General features: G+C 51.7%; 6 protein-coding genes across 6 annotated transcripts; 4 read left to right on the top strand and 2 right to left on the bottom strand.

Moving 5' to 3' along the window:
- Nucleotides 1-4,775: 4,775 nt before the first annotated feature.
- On the bottom strand, nt 4,776-6,938 carry TRIVIDRAFT_56439 (uncharacterized protein; the record flags this gene model as incomplete). The annotated part of the gene is made up of 2 exons (XM_014094174.1): nt 4,776-5,395; nt 5,630-6,938. The coding sequence occupies 2 exons, from the start codon at nt 6,936-6,938 to the stop codon at nt 4,776-4,778; spliced, it is 1,929 nt and encodes a 642-aa protein (XP_013949649.1).
- A 1,162-nt stretch (nt 6,939-8,100) lies between these two features.
- On the top strand, nt 8,101-9,816 carry TRIVIDRAFT_228483 (uncharacterized protein; the record flags this gene model as incomplete). Its single annotated transcript, XM_014094175.1, has 3 exons — nt 8,101-8,125; nt 8,200-9,089; nt 9,151-9,816. 3 exons carry the CDS (start codon nt 8,101-8,103, stop codon nt 9,814-9,816), a joined length of 1,581 nt encoding a protein of 526 aa, XP_013949650.1.
- Nucleotides 9,817-11,023: 1,207 nt separating this feature from the next.
- Nucleotides 11,024-11,891, top strand: TRIVIDRAFT_228484 (uncharacterized protein; the record flags this gene model as incomplete). The annotated part of the gene is made up of 3 exons (XM_014094176.1): nt 11,024-11,110; nt 11,193-11,331; nt 11,404-11,891. The coding sequence occupies 3 exons, from the start codon at nt 11,024-11,026 to the stop codon at nt 11,889-11,891; spliced, it is 714 nt and encodes a 237-aa protein (XP_013949651.1).
- A 1,958-nt stretch (nt 11,892-13,849) lies between these two features.
- On the top strand, nt 13,850-15,296 carry TRIVIDRAFT_228485 (uncharacterized protein; the record flags this gene model as incomplete). The annotated part of the gene is made up of 3 exons (XM_014094177.1): nt 13,850-14,247; nt 14,312-14,620; nt 14,678-15,296. The coding sequence occupies 3 exons, from the start codon at nt 13,850-13,852 to the stop codon at nt 15,294-15,296; spliced, it is 1,326 nt and encodes a 441-aa protein (XP_013949652.1).
- A 1,377-nt stretch (nt 15,297-16,673) lies between these two features.
- On the top strand, nt 16,674-19,099 carry TRIVIDRAFT_214818 (uncharacterized protein; the record flags this gene model as incomplete). The annotated part of the gene is made up of 6 exons (XM_014094178.1): nt 16,674-16,871; nt 16,992-17,058; nt 17,129-17,337; nt 17,461-18,051; nt 18,110-18,747; nt 18,822-19,099. 6 exons carry the CDS (start codon nt 16,847-16,849, stop codon nt 18,912-18,914), a joined length of 1,623 nt encoding a protein of 540 aa, XP_013949653.1.
- Nucleotides 19,100-19,302: 203 nt separating this feature from the next.
- Nucleotides 19,303-19,938, bottom strand: TRIVIDRAFT_64641 (uncharacterized protein; the record flags this gene model as incomplete). The annotated part of the gene is made up of 1 exon (XM_014094179.1): nt 19,303-19,938. The coding sequence occupies one exon, from the start codon at nt 19,936-19,938 to the stop codon at nt 19,303-19,305; it is 636 nt and encodes a 211-aa protein (XP_013949654.1).
- Between the last annotated feature and the right edge of the window lie 613 nt (nt 19,939-20,551).

Raw genomic sequence — 20,551 nt, forward strand, 5'->3', positions numbered from 1 at the left:
CTTTTTTTTTTTTTCCCTCTCTCGGCGTTTTGCTCCAGTCGTGTGGCACGGAACTTTGGGCCTCTGGAGAGGATTGATTGAATTGGTGGGCAGCCCATTGGCCCGCTCGGCCACTCCCATGTGGACTAAGGCAGCGTGCTAGCAACAAGGCAAGATTTATTTTTACCCAAGCCTGGGCCGTCGAAAGTATCGATTGTTGCTCCATGCTCTTCAATTTGTTACCGTGCTGTAGTTGCTGCAACTGCCGGTACCGAGTAAGCATAGGTATGCTGTAATACGGCACTCCCTAGCACTGTAGTATAAATCAGCACTCAGCTGAGCTTACTGACGGATTAGGTCCTGTAGCACACAATCCGGAAGTTACACATTGGATGGGCCATATACTGCCTGCACTACGGCCCATCCATGCTAAATCTCATGCCCCAAAGCCGTGACAGGTCGAAATTGATGAAGATTTTTGGCGACCCCCCCGGCCACAGATGCGGCACATTCGTCATAGTAAGCTTAACGGGCCAGGGTGGCAGGTGCCTTGTTTCCCTTTTGCGCTCTCAGCCTGGCCTCGATTTTCGATTTGCCTCGCAAGGAACCCGATGCTTGCTGCCGGTCCGCGTACAGGATACACTCGGCGGCGCCGGCGAATGTAGGGCTGGCAGAGGTACCCCGTACCTGTTCGTGTAGCAGCCAGAAACGGCATCGACGACCACAAAGCGCTAATTATCTGCTGGTTCCCTGGCCTGGCCTGGCATGGCATGGCATGGCATGGCATCAATGGCTGGCTGCAGCGCAAAACGCGCGCCCCGTTTGTCGCCCATCGTTTAAGCCGTTCCAGCGCCTACGGCCAGCGCGAGCACCTCCCAGCACGAGCGCCAGTCTCGTGAAGCGGAGCGCCACAGGCACCAGCGGCAACACCAACGGCAACAGAACAACAAGAATCCAGACGCCATGGACTTGTGTCAACTCTGGCCGCCCGCTAGCACTCGAGATTCGCCCCATCGTATCCGCCCGATTGGCATGGGCGCGGCGTGGTTGTCCAGATGGGATTTAGGGGTCCTGGAGCTGTGCAATGGAAGTTGCCGTACCGTACGAGCACTGTTGAGCACCACAGTCTGCTTATACGGAGTAATACTGCACGAGATATCGCCGTGCCATGTGCTTTGTATTACTGCCAGCACTAACTGAGCAACACCCGAGACACAGATTGGCATTCAATGGGCGGCAGCATCTCGATCGGCTTGTGGCAATGCAACGTACCTATCTTGTCACCGTCGGGCCACGGCTAAAGCGCCTGTGATCACAGACATTAGGGCTCTCGCTTCTCGCAAGCATCGGCAGTGCTAGGTAGTCTAGGTACTAGGTAAGTGCTGAGACGCCTTAGCACTAAGGTACAGTACTTGCGTCTACCTACCTGGCTTCCACATTCACATGCTCTTTTTTTTCCCTTCTCGAGCCAACTTACACCAGCTCAGCTACTTTACCTTTCTATCTTTCTCCCCTCCTCCTCCTCCTCAAACAGCATCATTCCTCGTATTTTCCCTCACTCACCCCCTCCAATACTACCTCTCTCCTCTCTCTCTTCGCATGAACCATCTCGGAGATGCCACTCTGGTCCGTCCCAAAAAAATCCCCTCCCCCCACCCCCAAGAAAAAGACCCCAAGGCGGCCCTCGCACTAGTCCCACCACAAATGGTCTCGGCGTGTTGATCTTCTTGCTTGTAGCCTCTTGGCTCTTGTGCCTGGCCAAGAACCTTGAGTCTTTTTTTCTCGCTCTCATTTTATTGACATGGTTGTTATGCGGGAAACCGCATAGAGGCCCTGCAAGTCTGGAGAACGGAGCACAGCCACGGATAGCAAGCGAATACAGATGGAGCCCATTCGCTGCTCTTGCCAAGGCCAGTCGCCGCAAGACAGCCGGCCAAGCGATATTTTACGAGTGTTTCGGTCCGGACAACGCTTCGGAAAAGTTCCAGGTTTCTGTAGGGGTGCCCAAATGTTAGTCGCACTACAGGTACATGGTTGATGCCCCAAGGAAATCAACCCCAGGAAGCCAAACCGTGGCATATAGTAATAGCTCCGACTGCCTCGGTGAAACACTTTCGGCTTGGCATCTTGCTCGGCTTCATCCTCCGTCGTTTTGCACCGGCTTGAGCCTACTGCACTGCTCGAGCGTCGTTGCAGTTGAGGACCCCCATCTCATCTCATGCCTTCTCACCGTCTTTGCAAGTACACCGCCGGGCGATGCTGAAAAAACGGTGTCGATTTAGGGTGTCAAATGGAAGACTACTAGATTCCAGTGCGGCTCTGCGAAGATCTTGCATAAACAATTAGCTGGCTAGTTTGCCACCAGCTGCCGCAAGCTCGCCAGGAACAAGTGTTTACCGTTACCGTATTTGCCGCCAGCATAATGCCGTGCCTGTCTATTTCCCCTACCGGTCTTATTAATAACAGATACAGCCAATCCTGATCACCGTTTTGACGACATTGGCAATGACATCTGGCCTAGTGGAGGACCGAAAAAAAGCCCAATGCTGTCTTGGCTGTATTCATGTGTCTTCTTTTTCTGCCAAGTGGACGCGGAAAGCAAAGTAGAAGCCAGCTTGACTCGCGTTTTGTTCTTTCGAAGGTCACTAGAGCGAGTCGCCACAACGGGCGCCCCGTCAGTGGGAATCAATGGATGTTTAGTTAGTTCGATCAACAGACGGCTGCCTCTCAACTCTCTGTCTTCTACCGGATTCGGCACCATATCTACGGAACCGGGCAGCACTTGAGCATTTGGTTACCCGTACTTGGTACTTGTACGGACCAACATACGGAGGAGTACTCAAGTGTGAATCTGTTCCATCTGCTACACCGTGGTAACCGGAAGGACACTCTTGCACGAGTACATAGTACATACAGCGGCCATAAGTCTCCGCCTGCATATGCATGTACATGTAGTCATACAGGTACATGCTCGTACATATTCTGTTGAGCGAAGACATCTTGGGCTACTATTTTGGCCGCGTGCCCTCACCGCAGGGACGACTCGTGCTTCGATGGCCATCTCTCACCCACTCAGAGTGGCAAATCCAACCTGTGGAGATGGGCTCTCCAGTCTGCAAGCTGCAAGCTGCGACGAATCGCCGGTCGACGGGAGAAGCGGGCTGACCCCGCCAATTCGTTCTGGTGTGGAAGCTTTCGTGCATCGCTTCTTGTTCCAGAGTCTCATTGAGCATGTCCAGCTTCCAGCGAACCGCGTCCAGGACGTCGCAGTGCGGCAGATGGAGGTTCCAGCTCGATATGCCATGCCATGCCATGCCATGCCCCCTTGGTGGCCAGAGGAACGACGGGGTGGTGTCGTGCTGCTGCGTACGGAGAAGAGCCGTCGCCACATCCAGGTTCCCGGGCATGGGAGAGCTTGCCTTGCCATGTGGTTGCAACTTCAGCTTGCAAGGCATCAGCCCGATATAGCATATACTAGTTATTGCCTCCTGGTCCGGAGTATACCGTACAGGTACATGCCCGTACATCCCTCGGCAGCTGAGCCAGACGGAGGTTCGGAATGGCTGTGTCAACCATGAGCGGTCCGACGAAACGCCACACAGTCTCTCTTCGCCTCGAAGTACAGTGAACGCTTCTGCGGTTGGTTTGATCTTTTCCGAATGGGGCAATCGCCTGCACGACTTCCCGTTCGCCTTATCGCCGCGCTGCCATTGGTGCATCGCCGCTTCGACATGCCTTCATACCAATCATCGCGGTGTTCCGTGGTATAATAACGAGTGATGAGCGCTCTGATTGGCAGATGCTCTTCCTGCGCCTTCTGGCCACACGCGATGCAAGCTTCAAAGCCGGACAATGTCAAGTCACTGCCGTGCTGAGAAACTGAATGGAGGGGCTGAAGAGGAGAGGAGGGGGGCTAGTTTTCTCCGCCTATTATCCCGCATCGTCGTAGCACTGCATGGCTGCGGAGGAGGGGCAGCTGGAAGAGGGAAACTTGGAGATACATCATGTAGGGCCTCAAGCGGGTTGGGTCTCAACGTGCCATCCACACTGGCCTCAAGGTGTGTGGCCGCTGGGCGAGCATGTTGTTTTCCTGTTTTATGCCTTTCTTTGTTTAGGCGTCTTCACCGCTCGGCATGCATATTGACAACGCAGACTGGGCGCCTCGTTCTATTTTGAATTCACAGGCGTCCTGCGGGAGGTCATTCGGACACCTCGCTGCTGCGTTGTTGGAAGCCTGTTGGCTCGTCTTTGGTCATGATGGGTTGGGTGAGGGGGCCTCTTTGCCCGGGTAAGTCCATGATTCATTCCTGTACGTGTATGTATGTCAATCACATGGGTCGAATGATCGTCAAACGGGGGGGCTGTCGTTTTGATGGGGACCTTATCGAGCGAGATCGATTTGTTAGGTACTTGTTGCTTGTCGAGGTACCGCCAGGAGAGCTGTGCTCACCGATGCCCTGCCCATCATCCGTGTTGATCCAGTCCGGATGTAAGACTAACGGCGGAGGCATTGTTCCGCCCACGAGTAAATCCATACGGAGGCGATTCTTTATATTGTTTCTCACGTTCATTGGTGAGTCTATGAGTATATTCAAGTATAGCTACTAAGATTGACTTGTAAGCTCGCTGCTTGGTATCGACGTACGGAGCTACATATCCATTGCCTCGCTATGCCACCAATGTTATTCTCCTCCCATTGCTGTGGTGGAAAAGAAAAGAAGACGACATCAATAGTCTTCTAGATAGATACTCGCATTGACTGCATCCTGCATCCATATAAATGCATACTCCCTATATCAAGGCATCTCCCATCTACCACTCTTCCCCCCGTCCTTGAGAACAACTCGAAGCCCTTCAATCTTCATCCCCTTGTCCACAGCCTTGCACATATCGTACACCGTCAGGGCCGCCGATGACGCCGCGGTGAGCGCCTCCATCTCCACCCCCGTCTTCCCATCGCACGATACCGTCGCCCTGATCTCGATCTGGCGGTTCCCCGCGACTTCCAGGTCGACGCTCACACGTGAAATGGCAATGGGGTGACACAGCGGGATGAGATCCGGCGTTCGCTTCGCCGCCATGATGCCGGCAACGCGAGCCACGCCGAGAACGTCGCCCTTCTTCATCTGGTTCTCCCGTATCAACTTGATTGCCGTATCGTCCGAGAAGTGCACCGCGCAGGCGGCCGTGGCTACGCGTGACGTCACTTGCTTTTCCGAAATGTTGACCATGTGTGCCGAACCCGACTCGGATACATGCGTGAGGCGTGCCGTGCGTTGATTCTTGTCCTCCTTGTCGTTTCTTAGGCTCCGAGAGCTGGACAGTCGTCGTAGTTGCTGCTGTTGTCCAAAATACCCAGAAGTAGCTGCTGGTGATGCACTAGACCATAGCATAGCACGACTGATAAGCTGTCGTGCTTTAGGCGGCATAGTAGCGAGTGTTGACGGAACAGGATCTATCATACATTTACTTAGCATACGCCGCCAAGTCGTATAAAGTCCGATAATGGATGATAGGTGATATCGTACATTCTCATTCCCATTCGCTTGACGCCACAGGAGTCACAAAACGGCGAGGAAGTTGAAATAGTGCTACCCGCCTGATCGTGCTTTTGTTTTCAGGGGATATGATATGCAGCTTTATTACCCACCTATCAATATCATCGGCCGGTTCTTCATGTGCTCTAGCTCTCCAAGACCGGCATGTTTCGCCTTCTTCCCCTTGACAGCTATTCTGATAACGTCAAGAAGCTCGGCTTCGTTTGGTGCTACTCCCAAGGGAAGCTCGGTGCCGGCGAGACCTTGCCGGCGGTTCATCTCAATCTGCTTCATGGCCTCAAACGCCTCTTCATCTATGGGATCTCCGCTGTTGGATTTTCTCAGGATATCCCGCAAGGATACCTCGGCGTTTCCAAAGAGGCAGACCTTGAGATTCCCGTCGCTCGTAATCCGAAGTCGATTGCAGGTGCCGCAGAAATTATGCGTCATACTTGTGATGAAGCCGAGGCGGCCTGCAAATCCAGGTATTTTCCAAGTCTTACTTGTATCGTTCTTTTCGTCACGGACCTTGTGCAAGTCGGGATACTTGCCCCGGATTACGTCCAGCATCTCATTGTACGAGAACATTTTACCCTTGCTCCACTTGTTGCCGTCAAATGGCATGTACTCGATGAAGCGCACCTCGAGATCTTTCTCTCGAGTCAGCTCGACAAAGGGAAGAATCTCTCGGTCGTTGAGGCCACGCATCACAACGCAGTTGATTTTCAACTTGACTCCAGCACCCAGCGAGTTCATCTCTAGGATGCGGTCGATGCTTTTCTGGACAGCATCAAAGCCCTTTCTCCTTGTCATGATCTGGAACTGCCATGGGTCTAAGGTATCAAGACTCAGATTTACTCCAGTGAGCCCAGACTCGATCATGCTATCCAGTTTCCGATGTAATGAAATGCCATTGGTAGTGATACATAGTTCACGGAGCCCGTACGGGCGTAGCGCACCGAGTTGGTGCATGAGAGGCAAGATGTCTCGCCTTACCGTGGGCTCCCCTCCAGTGAGCCGAATTTTGGACACACCTTGTGATACAAAGATGGATGACAGCATAACAATCTCGGGGCTGGTCAGGAGATTCCTATCAGGAGACAGCGGAACGCCTTCTTCCGGCATGCAGTACAGACATCTCAGGTTACACCTTTCAGTGACGGAGATGCGCAGATAGTCATGCTGCCGGTGAAAGGTATCCGTTAGAAAGTCTGAGAAGGGCTTAGCATCGCGAATGCGGTCCCGACGCGAAAGGACGCTCGGAGGCGGAGGAGGAGGAATCGTATGGGTTGGCTGGGGCTCTGGCTGCTCAGCAGCCGCCGAGCTTGACGCAACATGTCTTGTGAACACGAGGGCGCCATCAGATTGTCGTGGAACCGAAACCCTCGAAGTCAGCCGAGCAAGATGTCGTATGGACCGCATCTGGCTCAGAGCTGACGGCAAAGCGCACCGAGACATGTGCGAATACAGACAGGTATTGGACGACGGCTGTACTCTGTACTTGGTGGCGAACCGGCCAAAGATGATGGCGTTTATGTACAGAAAGGCTTAGATTGTTCGTATAGTTATAGTTATTGCCTTGCCATATTTCTGCAGACCAGGTAGAAAACGAGGCGGCGCTCTTGGTAGGAAGCCAAAGCAAAAGATCTTGTATAGAATTGGAAGAAGTCTGGAGAGCGAGCTGCCGTGCACTTCCGAGGCGTGGGCCTAGAAAGATCTGTCGTATAGCGGTCGAGCCACAGCAATGGGCGATTGTGGCCGATTCCAAAGCTGCAGAAGTATATCGAAAAGGTGGAAAAAGCAAAGGATTTGCTTCAAGCCAGTGGGTTGAGACACGAAGAGAAAAAGAAGAAACTGAGTTTTGCCTCCGTGGTCATGAGTGCGATAATGCAACCATGACGATAAAGCCTGGATGCTTACAGATGAGGGGAACGGGCTAGGCCATGCTTGGAGCTGCGGGCGCTAGCTGGAAGCGTTCAGAAGGGCTACAGCTCTCGCAGGTGCAAAGAACCTGTCCGTTAGGGCATTTCCGGGCGTTGGCACAGGTACTGGAGACACTGCACTACACCACCTTAAGCTTCAATGGTTCCGCCTAGCACGGCTAGTTGAACCTCTTCCCGTTTTCATTCGCTCGCCCGCCAACGGAGCAATATCAAAGATCAATCCCACAGCCGCGCCAATTTGCATGTACCTTCGCGAGTGAGCGTCTTTTGGCTTCCGGTTGATGTTGTGCGGCTAAACGACTATCTCTTGTAGTCTCTTACCGCTGGTTAGCTCCTCTCGCTCGGAAGAAAAAAAAAGACTTCACTTCAAACCTTGGTTCAACGTCAAGCTTCCATCATTTGGCAGCATCTCTGGGAGAGGAGAGTACAGGCGGAACGCGGAGGAAATCGACTAAATTAGAGAGAAGACTCAATTACATCGTCATTTGCTATCGACACTCGTATCGAGCATTTGGCGAGGGAGAGACGCCCATGTGGCATCGGCCAATCTCCTTCCCTCTCTGCACTGCTGTATTCGTATACGAAACCCTATCGTCCAACAGCTCCATTGGGCGACTCTCAAGACAGTCTAGACCACTCTAATGGCTTCACCGGTAGCTTTGGATTGTATGTATGCATACTCGCACTACTCCCAATGCTTCTCGCCGCTCGGATGAGGTCCTAATTGTCGGATATCACAGCGTCGCCTCACTGCAAGCCGAGTCCAGATGGCCGATTCATTGCAACCCTCAGGTCCTCGGAGGTGGTTGTCCGCTCAACTGGGACTCTACAGGTCATTAACGCCGTAATTTTGTCCTCCAGATCTGGATCTCCACACACTTCTTCGGCGGCAGGCAGCTCGGCGAATGCGCCTACTTTGCTGTGGGCTCCGTCGTCCTCCAAGTTTCTCATCTCTACAGCCGACCAGCTGGAGCTGTTTGGGGCGCTTAGTGGTTCCAAGTTTCACGCAACAGTCCGCAATTATGGCTCTTTGTGCGGCGGGAAGCCGTCTCTTGTTCAGTTTGGAGCTCGAGATACAGAGCTTCTAATCTGGTCCGCATCTGGTTTAAAACTTGTAGTCATCGATGTGTGTCGCTCTGGTGCTGTTGAGATTGAGAGCCCAAAGTTTCACCAATCCGCCTCTGCATTACGAGGCCTATCCCTCCGTCCAGAAACCGGGCATTTGGCATTACTCGTTCGTTCCGGTGGCAGGGATATTGTGAGCCTCCATCATCCCGTTGATCGGCAAGTGCTGAGATCTTGGAGCCCGGAGATGCTCGATGCTCAGGGCATCGCCTGGACCCCTGACGGCCAGTGGCTTCTTCTCTGGGAATCAGCTGCCCAAGGTCACCGCCTCCTCATTTACACGCCTGATGGCGAACACTTCCGCACCATTACGGCGTCTAATCTCTTGAAAGGACCAGATGCTGACCTGGAACTTGGGATCAAAACCTGTCAGCTGAGTCCTAATGCAGAACTGTGTGCCATTGGAGATTACAGCAGGGGTGTCACTATTCTCCGTACACCATCCTGGAGAGCGCACTTGAGGTTACCTCATCCCGCCACCATAGTACCAAAGGATACACTCCAGGTGAGTTGCAGCATGTACACAGCATGTTCAAGAGATCTTTGTGATACTAAACTCATCTCAGGTATGGCAAGAGAAGATCGAAACCGAATCTCCACAAGCGCGAGCCACCCACACTTTCGTCAGGGCGACTCAGGTATTGTCACCCCCTGGGCTTGCTACTGATGCTCAACCTGCGACTGCGGAAGCTAAATTTGGCTGCTCATTGGCTGCATTTGACGCATCCTCGACCCTCTTGGCAACAAGACTGGATGACTCGCCATGCACTCTATGGATCTGGGATGTTGTTGCGGCCGAGCTTCGAGCCGTCTTGATCTTTCACACTACTGTTTCCTTCCAGTGGCATGCGAGCTCCCGTGAGCTTCTTTTGGTTACTTCACAAGACCCAGCACAGCGTGGAGTGTCGTTCATCTGGGATCCGCTGTCTAATGGGCCGACGTCTCTCGTGCCAGAGGACAATTTACCAGATGGAAGAGCGGTGGGCAAAACACAAGTTTCATGGATCAACCGTGAGACTGAATTTCCGGTCTTGTTTGTCTCTGATGCGCAGCACTATCTTTTGCTGTCTCCGTCTAATGCTGGCCAGGATTCGAACCCTTGGCAGCAAGCTGCCGTAGACCACAGCAGTGGCGGGATGGAATATGACAGCCCGACATCAGCTCACTATGCCATGAGTGACACAGATGAAACAAAGGCCGTGGATGATACCTTTTACTTTAAAATTAGTTAGATTGCATCGCATATAAGAGCAATAATGGATGATCTTTGATACACAACACAATCACGCCTCATCACTATCGGGAATCATTAGATGAGAAATATACGAGGAGCATCTCCGGTACTTGTAAAGCGGCTGCACCACACGGGCAAAATGCATTGCACATGTCCTATTGCATCAGGCTCCGTTCAGCTAATCTGTGGCGTTTTTGGCTGCCATGGGTGCCAAATGATTGTAAGACCTTGCAAGGACATGTTGGCGCAAGGGGGTTGTGTACATGCATGGTGGAGGGAACAAGAAAAAGGAACGCCTCTGCTTCCTGTATTTTCTTTTCTTTTTACTGCCAAGGAGGCTGGATAGTCATAAGTCAGGCTCTAAACAAGCCACTCAACAAATGCATGGCAAAAAAGGAGACGGGATTTCCTGTTTCAAAGGATGAGGTGTGTGGTCGCGTCAAATTTTGAGGAAAAACAACATGAAGTGCCGCATCTCAGCACTCCAGGCAGTCCAGTCTGCCGATATCAACTATTTAGCCACTAAAACCAACGACCGCCGTACAAAGATAGTACTTCCATCACGTTTGTACTCTTGGTTGTCCCGAGTTTCTACTCTTCTTCTTCGCGTTCTTGCACAAGCTGAGATAGCCTGCTGTGCCTCGTGCAGGCGATGTCCCAATGTTTATGCAAATACGCCATAGTGTGAGCGTATGATAGCCCAACCCCCTGAATTTCAGGTCTGGATGTTCTAGATCACGTATATGAGCATAGGAGAGCCCAGCGTCGTCATTTGAGACAGTGGCCCAAATCCGAGGGTATGGCGTTCACGGTCGGAGCGCTGCGTCGGAGAGCGCAGACTGACTGCGGCCGATTTCTCGGTGTCGCATCGGCAACCAGATGGAGCCCACGGCCTTTACGAGCTTTAACTGGTGGTTAGATGGAGAAGGAGAGACAAGTAGGTGATGTGAGATGTGTTTGGCTGCCAATAGCTGGCTGCTAGCCTGGTGTTGGAGCAAACATACAGCAAGCGACCTTCTCCAGGCTAAGATATGATGAATGTAGCCTACTGCCCGTGCTGCTACCAGAGGTTTTCGTCTGTATGTGGGCTACTTTCTCTATAAATACCGCTGCTGCTCCCCGAGGTGAAGACCATAAAAGTTCAACTTTATCCTCTCGTCCGCATCGATACAGAACCTTTATATCTCCCCTTCTTATCTCTCATCATGCCGAGAAACGTGAACTCTCCGACATCTATGATACGCGTTGGAGCAGGCGACGAGACTGGGGACTATTACATTACCTTTTGCAATGTTCGTCACTCAGCGGAGTTGACCCTACGTGCCCTATTCTACATCCCAAGTCTTGACTTTCTGCTAACATGGTGGCGAATAGTTGCCATTTCATTCGACCTGGCAAGGGATAAAAGATTGGGTTTCAACATCTTGCCCTGTTGATTATGTCGAAATATTTCCTTTGAGCAGTTCGGGATGGATCCGCCTCAAGGGCAAGGAGAATTTTACAACAGCGCTTGGTAAACCCCCCAAAAGAGCTCTGGTAATGGCATCTTGACCTGATGATGGGACGCTAACCTGGGGCCATTTAGCATACATGGAAAACGAACCATTTAAAGAGCGATGTTTAATCATTGATGGCCGAAACGAAACCGAACCTCTAGAGATTAGGGTTAGAGAGACCAACCCACTGCGGCCACGCTCCAACCGGAGAGCAAGCTTAAACGGGGGGAGTCGAGGCCAGAGAGCGACACCGAGGCAGATCCCATCGCCATACCAGGCCGCCACTCCACGACGCCGTCGCACTGGCAGCTTCAATCGGAGCGAAGCCGACGCTGTTGGCCACGCAGACGGCACAGAGGGGTTGGCGAATGATGATTATTTGGCTCTTGCCCACTTCATGCTTAGCATGAGCCTGCAGAACACTATGCGAATGCACTATTACACTATGCCGCTTGCCTATCCGGTTTACAATGGGGGCTCTTATACTATGGGTAACTTTGGCAATTCGCCTTACTATTATGACAACCCTAGCCGAGAGGAATCTACCGTTGCCGATGAGGGCTCCCAGGACAATTGAGGATAAGGACAAGGATGAAGGCACGAAGCGGTGTGCACTGTTCAGGCCCCCAATTTCGAATGGAGAGGGCCGGAAGTGGGAATTTGCAGAGGATCTAGTCGTTCGATTTGGATAGTTGTGTTTTATTTGCTGCTCTTTGCTTTTTCTGCTGTGTTGTTTTTGCTTTTGTCACAGGGGCTTGCATGGGATTTATCGTCTTGCTCGAGGTAGATGAGGAGGGCTGCTATACTTTTTAGTTTTCAGCTCGATTCATTCTCTCTTCACTGCCGTTCATTTGCTAATTTATCATCCTAGTCTTGTCACTCATTCATTGTACCATGCTTCTCTGTCCTTTTGATAGTTCGATACAAGTACACGCAGTATCTATGCTATAAACATCTCCTACCAACGTGAAGTTCATGAAGCCGAAAATGCCAGCAGTCTGTTCCCAGCTTTTCCCCTATGACCAACAGTGAAAACTGTAGCCGTAGACTGGTGCGGCTGATAGGACTTTGTATGCATATGCACCAAAGTTATACTACGGCAGTACTCACTCGTACGAAGAACCAAGCACATGACAGCAACAAGGCTCTCGAGCCTGCCAGAATCGTACTAACGCGCGGAGATGTGAGACGTCGGGAGACATGTCTAAGGGTAATTGCCACGGATACCAGGTATTCGGAAAGACGGGAGAGACCCGGGCCTAGGGAGGCCGATCATGATGGAGGGGAGTGTGCATGAAGCTGAGAAGGCTGGGATTGTCTGATCACGGCTGGCCGGCGGGGCAGCATCACGCTGATATTTTCGCAATTCTCCCTTGCATTGTACATATAAAGGCTGTTGGTTGTAATCGTAATCCGTGATGCTGCCTACAGTTGTGGCTGGGACATGCATTATCACACGGCTGGGATGGTGTGATGGTAAATCATGCCCGCTTTGCCTGGTAGGTACTTGACTGTACTGATGGGTTTGTATCTCTCATGTAGCAGCGGATGAGATCCAATGCCAGCAATGCTTGAATTGTCTTTTTTTTTTTTTTACTAAAATATGTGTGAGTACGTGGAGCTGGTGGTGGAGCGTGAGATGTCGGCTACACAAGCTGGCATTCTCTGGGGAACGGCTTGCTGCAGTGAACAACAACAGTTGCGAAAGCTACAAATTTTATTTTTCCTCCAGGATTTATTCTATCATTTATTTGGGTCGTCTACTCATCAATTTGAACAGTGTCAATTCGAATCAATCGCGGGCCTGGGCCTAGTGAACAGACATGTAGGTACATACTTAGAGGCTCATCTTGCTTGTTCAGAGAATGTCTCTCCATGAGTAAGCCATCCATGGATCTGAAAATGCAATCTCGCTTCTATAGGTGGAGGGACTCTTTCTTGGGTTGCGATATGCAGAAGAGAGACATCACCTGAGAACATGTACTTGCAGGTAGGATGCTACTGTTCTGTTGACGTATCATCCGTTCAGGGAATATCCATGGCGTTTATAGATGGAGGGTATTCATAGATGGGTTTCAGCGTGATCTGTCAGATTAAAGAGAAACATTTGAGCAGAGGACGCTATCTACCCCCAAGAAGCTCATATCTCCAAAGGTTGGCTCGACTGGCTGCGTACGATCGAACGATCTTAGAATATAATTCTACTCATTTGATCCAAGGGTTAGGTATACACGGCCTTTTATTGAACCATATCTGACAAGGTATTGAGGCACCACGCTTTTTACAAAATAGAATATCTATACACCTCAATCAGCTGGCGAGCTGGCAATCCGCTGGCGGCACCACAATCTGATGCCAAAGTGAATCGACAGGCGATTTGCCAGCTGCCCACTTCTCAATTTGCTTCCTGTTTTAAAGGTCATTCAATTTTGGAAATTAAATCGAAACTCCCACTTCTTCATCATCCCGCTATCGAGTCGAGCCTTGTCATAGTTCACCCATATTCCCAATACCAAGCCATCGACTTCTGCCATCATGCCCAAGCGCACTCCCACTCCTCAACACCCTGATAGCCCTATTGGCAAGAAGAAGAAGCTTGAAAATGGCCAGAGATGGAATCGCCTGCCAACAGATGGGGAGATGGAGAAGATGTCGGTGCGAGAAAAGCTCTTCGCAGGGGTGTCTTTCGGCTTCGCTAGGAGGCAGCAGCAGAAGGCAGCCCACAACCAACCAAGCTATGCTCCAGTAGCTAGCTTACAACAAATTATAGACGAAGCATTCCGTGTGAATCCAAGCATTAACCGGAGTTTAAATGATGCACCCGGGTCTGTGGTGATGCTTCCAAGAGAGGTGGAAGAGGGGCTCTGGGCAGAGGATTTAGACCAACGAAGAGAAATTCTCACCGACCATTTTGAGCAGAGAATGATTCAAAGGTAAACAAATGCAGATATAAACTCACATAAGAGGAAAATGGACGCTAACGTGTTGAGAATATAGACGAGATACAAGTCGGAGACTGCAGGCAGTCTTGAGGCTAGCAAATGACCATCCGTTTGCGCCCCCGGTGGAGATTTCAGGCGAACAAGAGCCAAGAGACAGATTGCGACTGTTTCTCCAATCTGCTTGTCGTGAACACGGCTATAGAAAGCTGCAGATAGACTTTTGCGGCTTCATGACAATCAAGAGGCATAGCGACCTCAAGGGGGAGCCCCTTGGATCTGTGCCGCGGGAGCCTATCGTTGAGCCAGCAGACAATTTGGTTCTCCATGCCAAAAGGGGGAATATCACACTATATGAGTCTGATGTGTAAGTATTAAATGTGGATGATGCTGTTGAACCTGACTAATAGCAATTAATTACAAGACCTGACCAATTCGGCCATATAACGACTTGGATGTGGCTCAAAATCTGCAGACCACTAGCAGCCTACGAGCTGAAGCACCATCCAGCACCAGATGTATCCAAGGAAGAAGAAGGAGAATGCGAAGCCTGGGTCATCATCGCGATCCCAAAGTCTCAAATAGAGACACTGGAAGATGCCTGGAGCTTGTATCCCGCCCCTGAGAAAGAGACGCACGGGGACTACATTATGGACATTACAATTCCACATAGCGTGCGGCAGGACACACAAAATTCTCAGCGGAGAAGGGCGCTGGCATTTCGCTACAGCCGGGATGGGGTGCCTAGTATAGCATCATCGAAGAAAAGTGGCGATGTCGATTCGATGTGGTTCGGATTCAGGACGGACGCCGACGAGATGCAGTGGGAGAGGGTACAAGAGGCCATGAAGACGGACTCGTGTCTCGTCTACGCACTTTCGGGGATTGATGCTAAGTGGATTCATGTGGCCCCTCAGCAGCCCGAGGGAATAACACAGTCAGGGAAGAGCACTGAGGCTCAGACGCCTCGCAAGGCGAAGAGATTGAGCGGCGAGGGGAGGTCTTCGAACCTCAAGAATGAAATCAAGTCAGACGACTATTAGCTTTCTTTCTTCTTCTTCTTTTTCTTTCTTTCTTCTTAAATGTGTGGTACTGCTGGATGGGCATGGATAGCTAGTGTTTTGTTTTGTCTTGTGATTTTCTCTAGAGATTAGGGATCTGAATTAATCATTTTGCTTTCTAACGATGTGGTGTAGCTTGACGGTAGTAATCGCTACCCATAAAAGATGACCCGAAACTAGAAGGTCCTCACTCTGAGTTTGTCGATTGTCTAGTACGGCCTGTATCGTAAACGCAGCAGTTCTCACTGTGAGCTGATCTACCCGTAAGTTTCTGCTGATGTGTGAATCCGTATTCCAATGCCATTGTGGAACATCAAGTGACCAGATGATGTTTCGAGAAATCGCATGCCGAGACTTATTATGTATATCTAGTTGACAGTTCATATCAATGACTAAAAATAGAAACGAATGGAATGGAATGTGTACAAGTAGACTGCGTTAGAGGCGACCTGTCCATCTAATTCTATGGACGTAGGTGTCTCAGTAGAGAGTTACGTGTGTGGGCATTCCCCGCCTCAACACCGAACCAGCTCTACACAGCTCCATCGATGAGAGAGCTAACACAGGAGAGAACACAAAGGAACGGAATCTTCGGACCGACAGTGCCAAAAGACGAATTGTTGCTGCTTACTCCTGCTCGACGCATGTCCAGCTGATCAAAGCCAGGGAGGGATACGGGAAGCAGACAAGGAGCTTTGGATGCCACCTGAAACATGCTGCTGTGATATCATGAGATGCCACCATGGTCGTCTAGAATTCTGCTTGCAACCACTGCAACTTGAGACGGCTTTCAATAACGCATTACTTGTGTCCATTTACAAGCCAGGGAGAATGCCTGGTTGGGCAAATGGAGGAGCTGCTGTCGCCTCTGATTGGCTGATGACACTCAGGCTGTCGATGACAAATGCCAGATTGGAGTCCAAGGAGAGGCTCCAAGTACCGGTACTTTGGAGGGAGCATCACGGGGTACCTCCGTCTCCTATCATGATGTCTACTGCCTACTTACCTATTCATTGCCTACCTAGGTGGTTGGTATTAGAGATAGGCCGCCTCGAGATATTATATATAAACCCCTTAATTCTTCCTCCTTGTCAATTCTTGTTCCCATTCTTGTGGCTCAGTAAAGCTGCCCAGGCATCAGTATAATCGCAAAGCCACCAAAAGAGTCCTGCGTGGGGCACGCGTACCAAGTACATGTACCTCCATCTTTTTTTCCCTATTGCGGGCCGGGTTAACATTGCACCAGACCAGGCGCTGGCAGCTACCGCCTAAGTGAACCTTCTAGCTGGCCAACTGCAGCCTCCCCACCAAAGCCCGCCAGGCATCGTGGGAACTTTTCTAGTGTGCGCCCCTCCAAACCACCACTTTGCACATCCCCAAAAGCTACTCCCGGCCTGACTCCCTAAAGCTGCTCTTGGAGGCGCGTCCAGTCTGACCTAAAGCTCCTTTCAGGTGCTGTCTTTGTGTTTCACCCCCTCACAGCCTCTTTCCCTCCCGTTGCGAGCCGCCGAGCGCGAAGCAAATAGCCCACCATGCAGGCCCCTGTGTTGGTTATGAGTGCGTATACCCAATGCCCACCTTGCTATTCTATCAGGAGAGAGGCGGTGGCTTCTTCTCGACACGCGGGCCGAGATGGACGTTGGTCCCGGTGATTACAAGCTGACGCATTACTCGCAGACACCAATGCTGGTGAGAGACAGACCGGACGGAGAGCTCAGTTGTCCAACATTGCTGCCGCCAAAACGTGGGTTGATGCATCCGCCAGCTGGACCAAACCGAATAAAACTAGCTGACTTTCCTTTTCTCTACTCCAGTGTTGCCGATATCATTCGATCATGTCTCGGCCCCAAGGCCATGCTGAAGATGCTGCTCGACCCCATGGGCGGTATCGTCCTGACCAACGATGGCCACGCCATTCTCCGAGAAATCGAAGTTTCCCACCCTGCTGCCAAGAGCATGATCGAGCTCAGCCGGACACAGGATGAAGAGGTCGGCGATGGTACCACCACAGTCATTATCCTGGGTATGTCTGCTTCCTTTTCTCCCACCTGCTGCAAAGGATGGCCCAACGAATAGAGGGGGAGGGGCCAAAAAAAGGGGGAGACTCGAGAGATGAGAAAGAAGTTTGGTTCTGACTTTGACTTAGCCGGAGAAATCCTGGCACAGGCCCTCCCTCAACTCGAGCGTAATATCCACCCCGTCGTCATCATTTCTGCCTTCAAGCGTGCCCTGAAGGATGCCATCGACATTATCGACGAGATCTCCCTACCGATCGATGTTAATGACGACAAGGCCATGGCCCAGCTCATCTCCTCCTCGATCGGCACCAAGTTCGTCTCTCGATGGATGGATCAGATGTGCTCTCTTGCTCTCAAGGCTGTGCGAACCGTTACATGGGAAGCCGGCAATGGCAAGACTGAGGTGGACATCAAGCGATATGCCCGTATCGAGAAGGTTCCTGGTGGCGAGATTGAGGATAGCAGGGTTTTGGATGGACTCATGTTGAACAAGGATATCACGCACCCCAAGATGCGACGACGCATCGAAAACCCCCGAATTGTCCTGCTGGATTGCCCCTTGGAGTACAAGAAGGGTGAATCCCAGACCAACATTGAGATCACAAAGGAGGAGGACTGGAACCGAATTCTGCAGATCGAGGAGGAGCAGATCAAGATGATGTGCGATACCATCCTGTCTGTTCGACCTGATCTGGTCATTACTGAAAAGGGTGTTTCTGGTGAGTGCTATTACACGACTCTGTTAGTCAATGACCTCATAGCTAACTTTGCCCTCAGATCTGGCCCAGCACTACCTCATGAAGGCCAATGTCACCGCCCTCCGCCGAGTGCGCAAGACGGACAACAACAGAATAGCTCGCGCTACGGGTGCAACCATCGTCAACAGAGTGGAGGATCTCCAAGAGTCAGATGTCGGCACTCGATGCGGTCTGTTTGACATTGAGAAGATTGGCGACGAGTACTTCACATTCCTCACACAGTGCCAGGACCCCAAGGCCTGCACAATCCTGCTTCGCGGTCCCTCCAAAGACGTCCTCAACGAGATTGAGCGAAACCTCCAGGACGCCATGGGCGTTGCCCGAAACGTCATGTTCCACCCCCGACTATCACCTGGAGGTGGTGCTACCGAGATGGCCGTCTCCGTCCGGCTGGCCCAGAAGGCCAAGGGTGTCGAGGGTGTCCAGCAGTGGCCGTACAAGGCGGTTGCTGATGCTCTTGAGGTGATCCCCAGGACACTGGTGCAGAATGCCGGCAAGAGCCCGGTTCGTGTGTTGACAGAGCTTCGCGCCAAGCAAGCCGAGGGCAAGAGCTCATGGGGCGTCAACGGTGATACTGGTGCAATTGCGGATATGACCGAGTATAACGTGTGGGAGCCCGAAGCTATTAAGCTGCAGAGTCTGAAGACTGCTATTGAGGTATGTTGTTGGGTCGCCCTTTAAAACCTTTGCCCCCAAAAAAAGAGCCTAAGCTAACTTTGAGTGATCCCTAGGCCGCCTGTTTGTTACTAAGAGTAGACGATATCTGCAGTGCCAAGAAGATGCAGCAGGGTGGCGCCCCTGGAGTTGGAGGTGGTGACGACTAAACGAGTGGGAGTTTTGTGCAAGGGTTGAGGATTGAAGACGTAAACGATGCCCCGGGAAGCCATGATCAGGGAGGATAGCATGTCGGGTTTGCTTGGAAGGGCCAAATCCTGTTCCAACGCTTGTTGGGATTGAGGTGGGAGCATTTCCAGACGAATCTAAGGGGAGAAACGAAAATTTTCAAAATAGACATTGGTATTAAACTAAGGGCCGCTGAAAGAGGCGACACATAGATCTATGAAATGGCATTCTATACGGGTATCACTGCTTCTATCTAGTATATTGTTACAATATCACCGACTGTGTTTGAAGGCGATAAAAGAAGACTCTTCGGTCACATCTCCAGCCTTGTTTTGCGTTCTTCCCCTGTCCCTCTCCAACTTTCTTTCATCAGTCGTCATCGTGAATGACGAGGCCCACGGGTTCTGTGGAAGCGGTGGTAGCTTTCTCATTGTCATTTTTAACGGCTCCACTCTCGCCCGTGTTGGGTTTCCTGTTTTCTTGAGAGGCATCATCCGTTCCAGGCGCCGATGTCTTATTGCCATCGCCATTGGGTCCTTTTGCGTTGTCGCCGTTCCCTCCACCTTTGCCCTTGTTCGCCTTTCGGGCTTTAGCCTTGTCCCTCTTCTCGCGATTCTTCCTCGTCTTCTCCTCGTCCTTGCGCAGCTTCTCAGCCTTGTCCTTTTCAAAGTCGACCTGGTCGCGCTCCCGCCTGACCTCGTCGTCCATCTCCCTCAGGCGCTCGTACTCGCGCCTGCGGGCGGCCTTGTAGACGTGGAACTCGCCGGAGCCGGCGCCGGCGCTGGAGCCCTGAACGTTTGTGACGATTTCGGGGGGCGGCGGGCGCTTGCTGCCGGGGACGAGGGCGGAGGAGGAGGGCATGCGGATCTCCTGGTCGGGCTTCGCGAAGAGGGCGTCGACGGAGGCGGCTTGGGCGGACACGGGGGTGAGGGCGCGTCGCTTGGTTGGGCGCTTGGAGCGAGGGTCGGCAGAGGTGGGGATTGACTCGGGGCCTTCGGCGGACATGGTGGGCTGGTGTTTCTTTGGTCGTGTGAAGAAGGGGTGGTGGTGGTTTTGATGGGCTTTGAAGCTGGTTGGTGATGCTTGCGACGCGATGCGACCAAGGGGAAAGTAGCTGTGGAAAGAGAAGCGGGAGTTTGTTTTCGGAGCTCAATGGTATGCTGTGTGTTCAAACAGACTGTGGACGAGTTTGTGAGGCGACGGAGAGCGAATTGGCGATGCAGGTTGTAAATGTCGTTTGTCTGGTGAGAGCAGGCAGAGGTAGAGAAAAAAATCACAACTAACTACAGGCAGCCATGACGGCTTCTACCAATGCCGATGGATGGGCTGCTAGAGGCACTAAACCAAGTATAGGTTACAGGGAGTTGAGCCTTATAAGGAGGGGCAGCGACCGTAGATGGACGCCAGAAGCCGAGGTCTTGGGTAGGCCATTCCAGGTTCATTCCAGGCCTACGAGTATATTGGGCCGTTTAATATATACCGACGATGAGAAGATCTCTTGACAAGAGAATATTACGCCGCATATGCTAGAGTATCATCTGCTACATATCTGTGCTCTGTGCTCTGTGCTCCGTAGGCCAGGATTATATGATGTCCTGCTACAGCCTCGAAACTTCCA

This window comes from Trichoderma virens (genome assembly GCF_000170995.1).
Source record: "Trichoderma virens Gv29-8 chromosome Unknown TRIVIscaffold_92, whole genome shotgun sequence".
Taxonomy (NCBI): domain Eukaryota; kingdom Fungi; phylum Ascomycota; class Sordariomycetes; order Hypocreales; family Hypocreaceae; genus Trichoderma; species Trichoderma virens.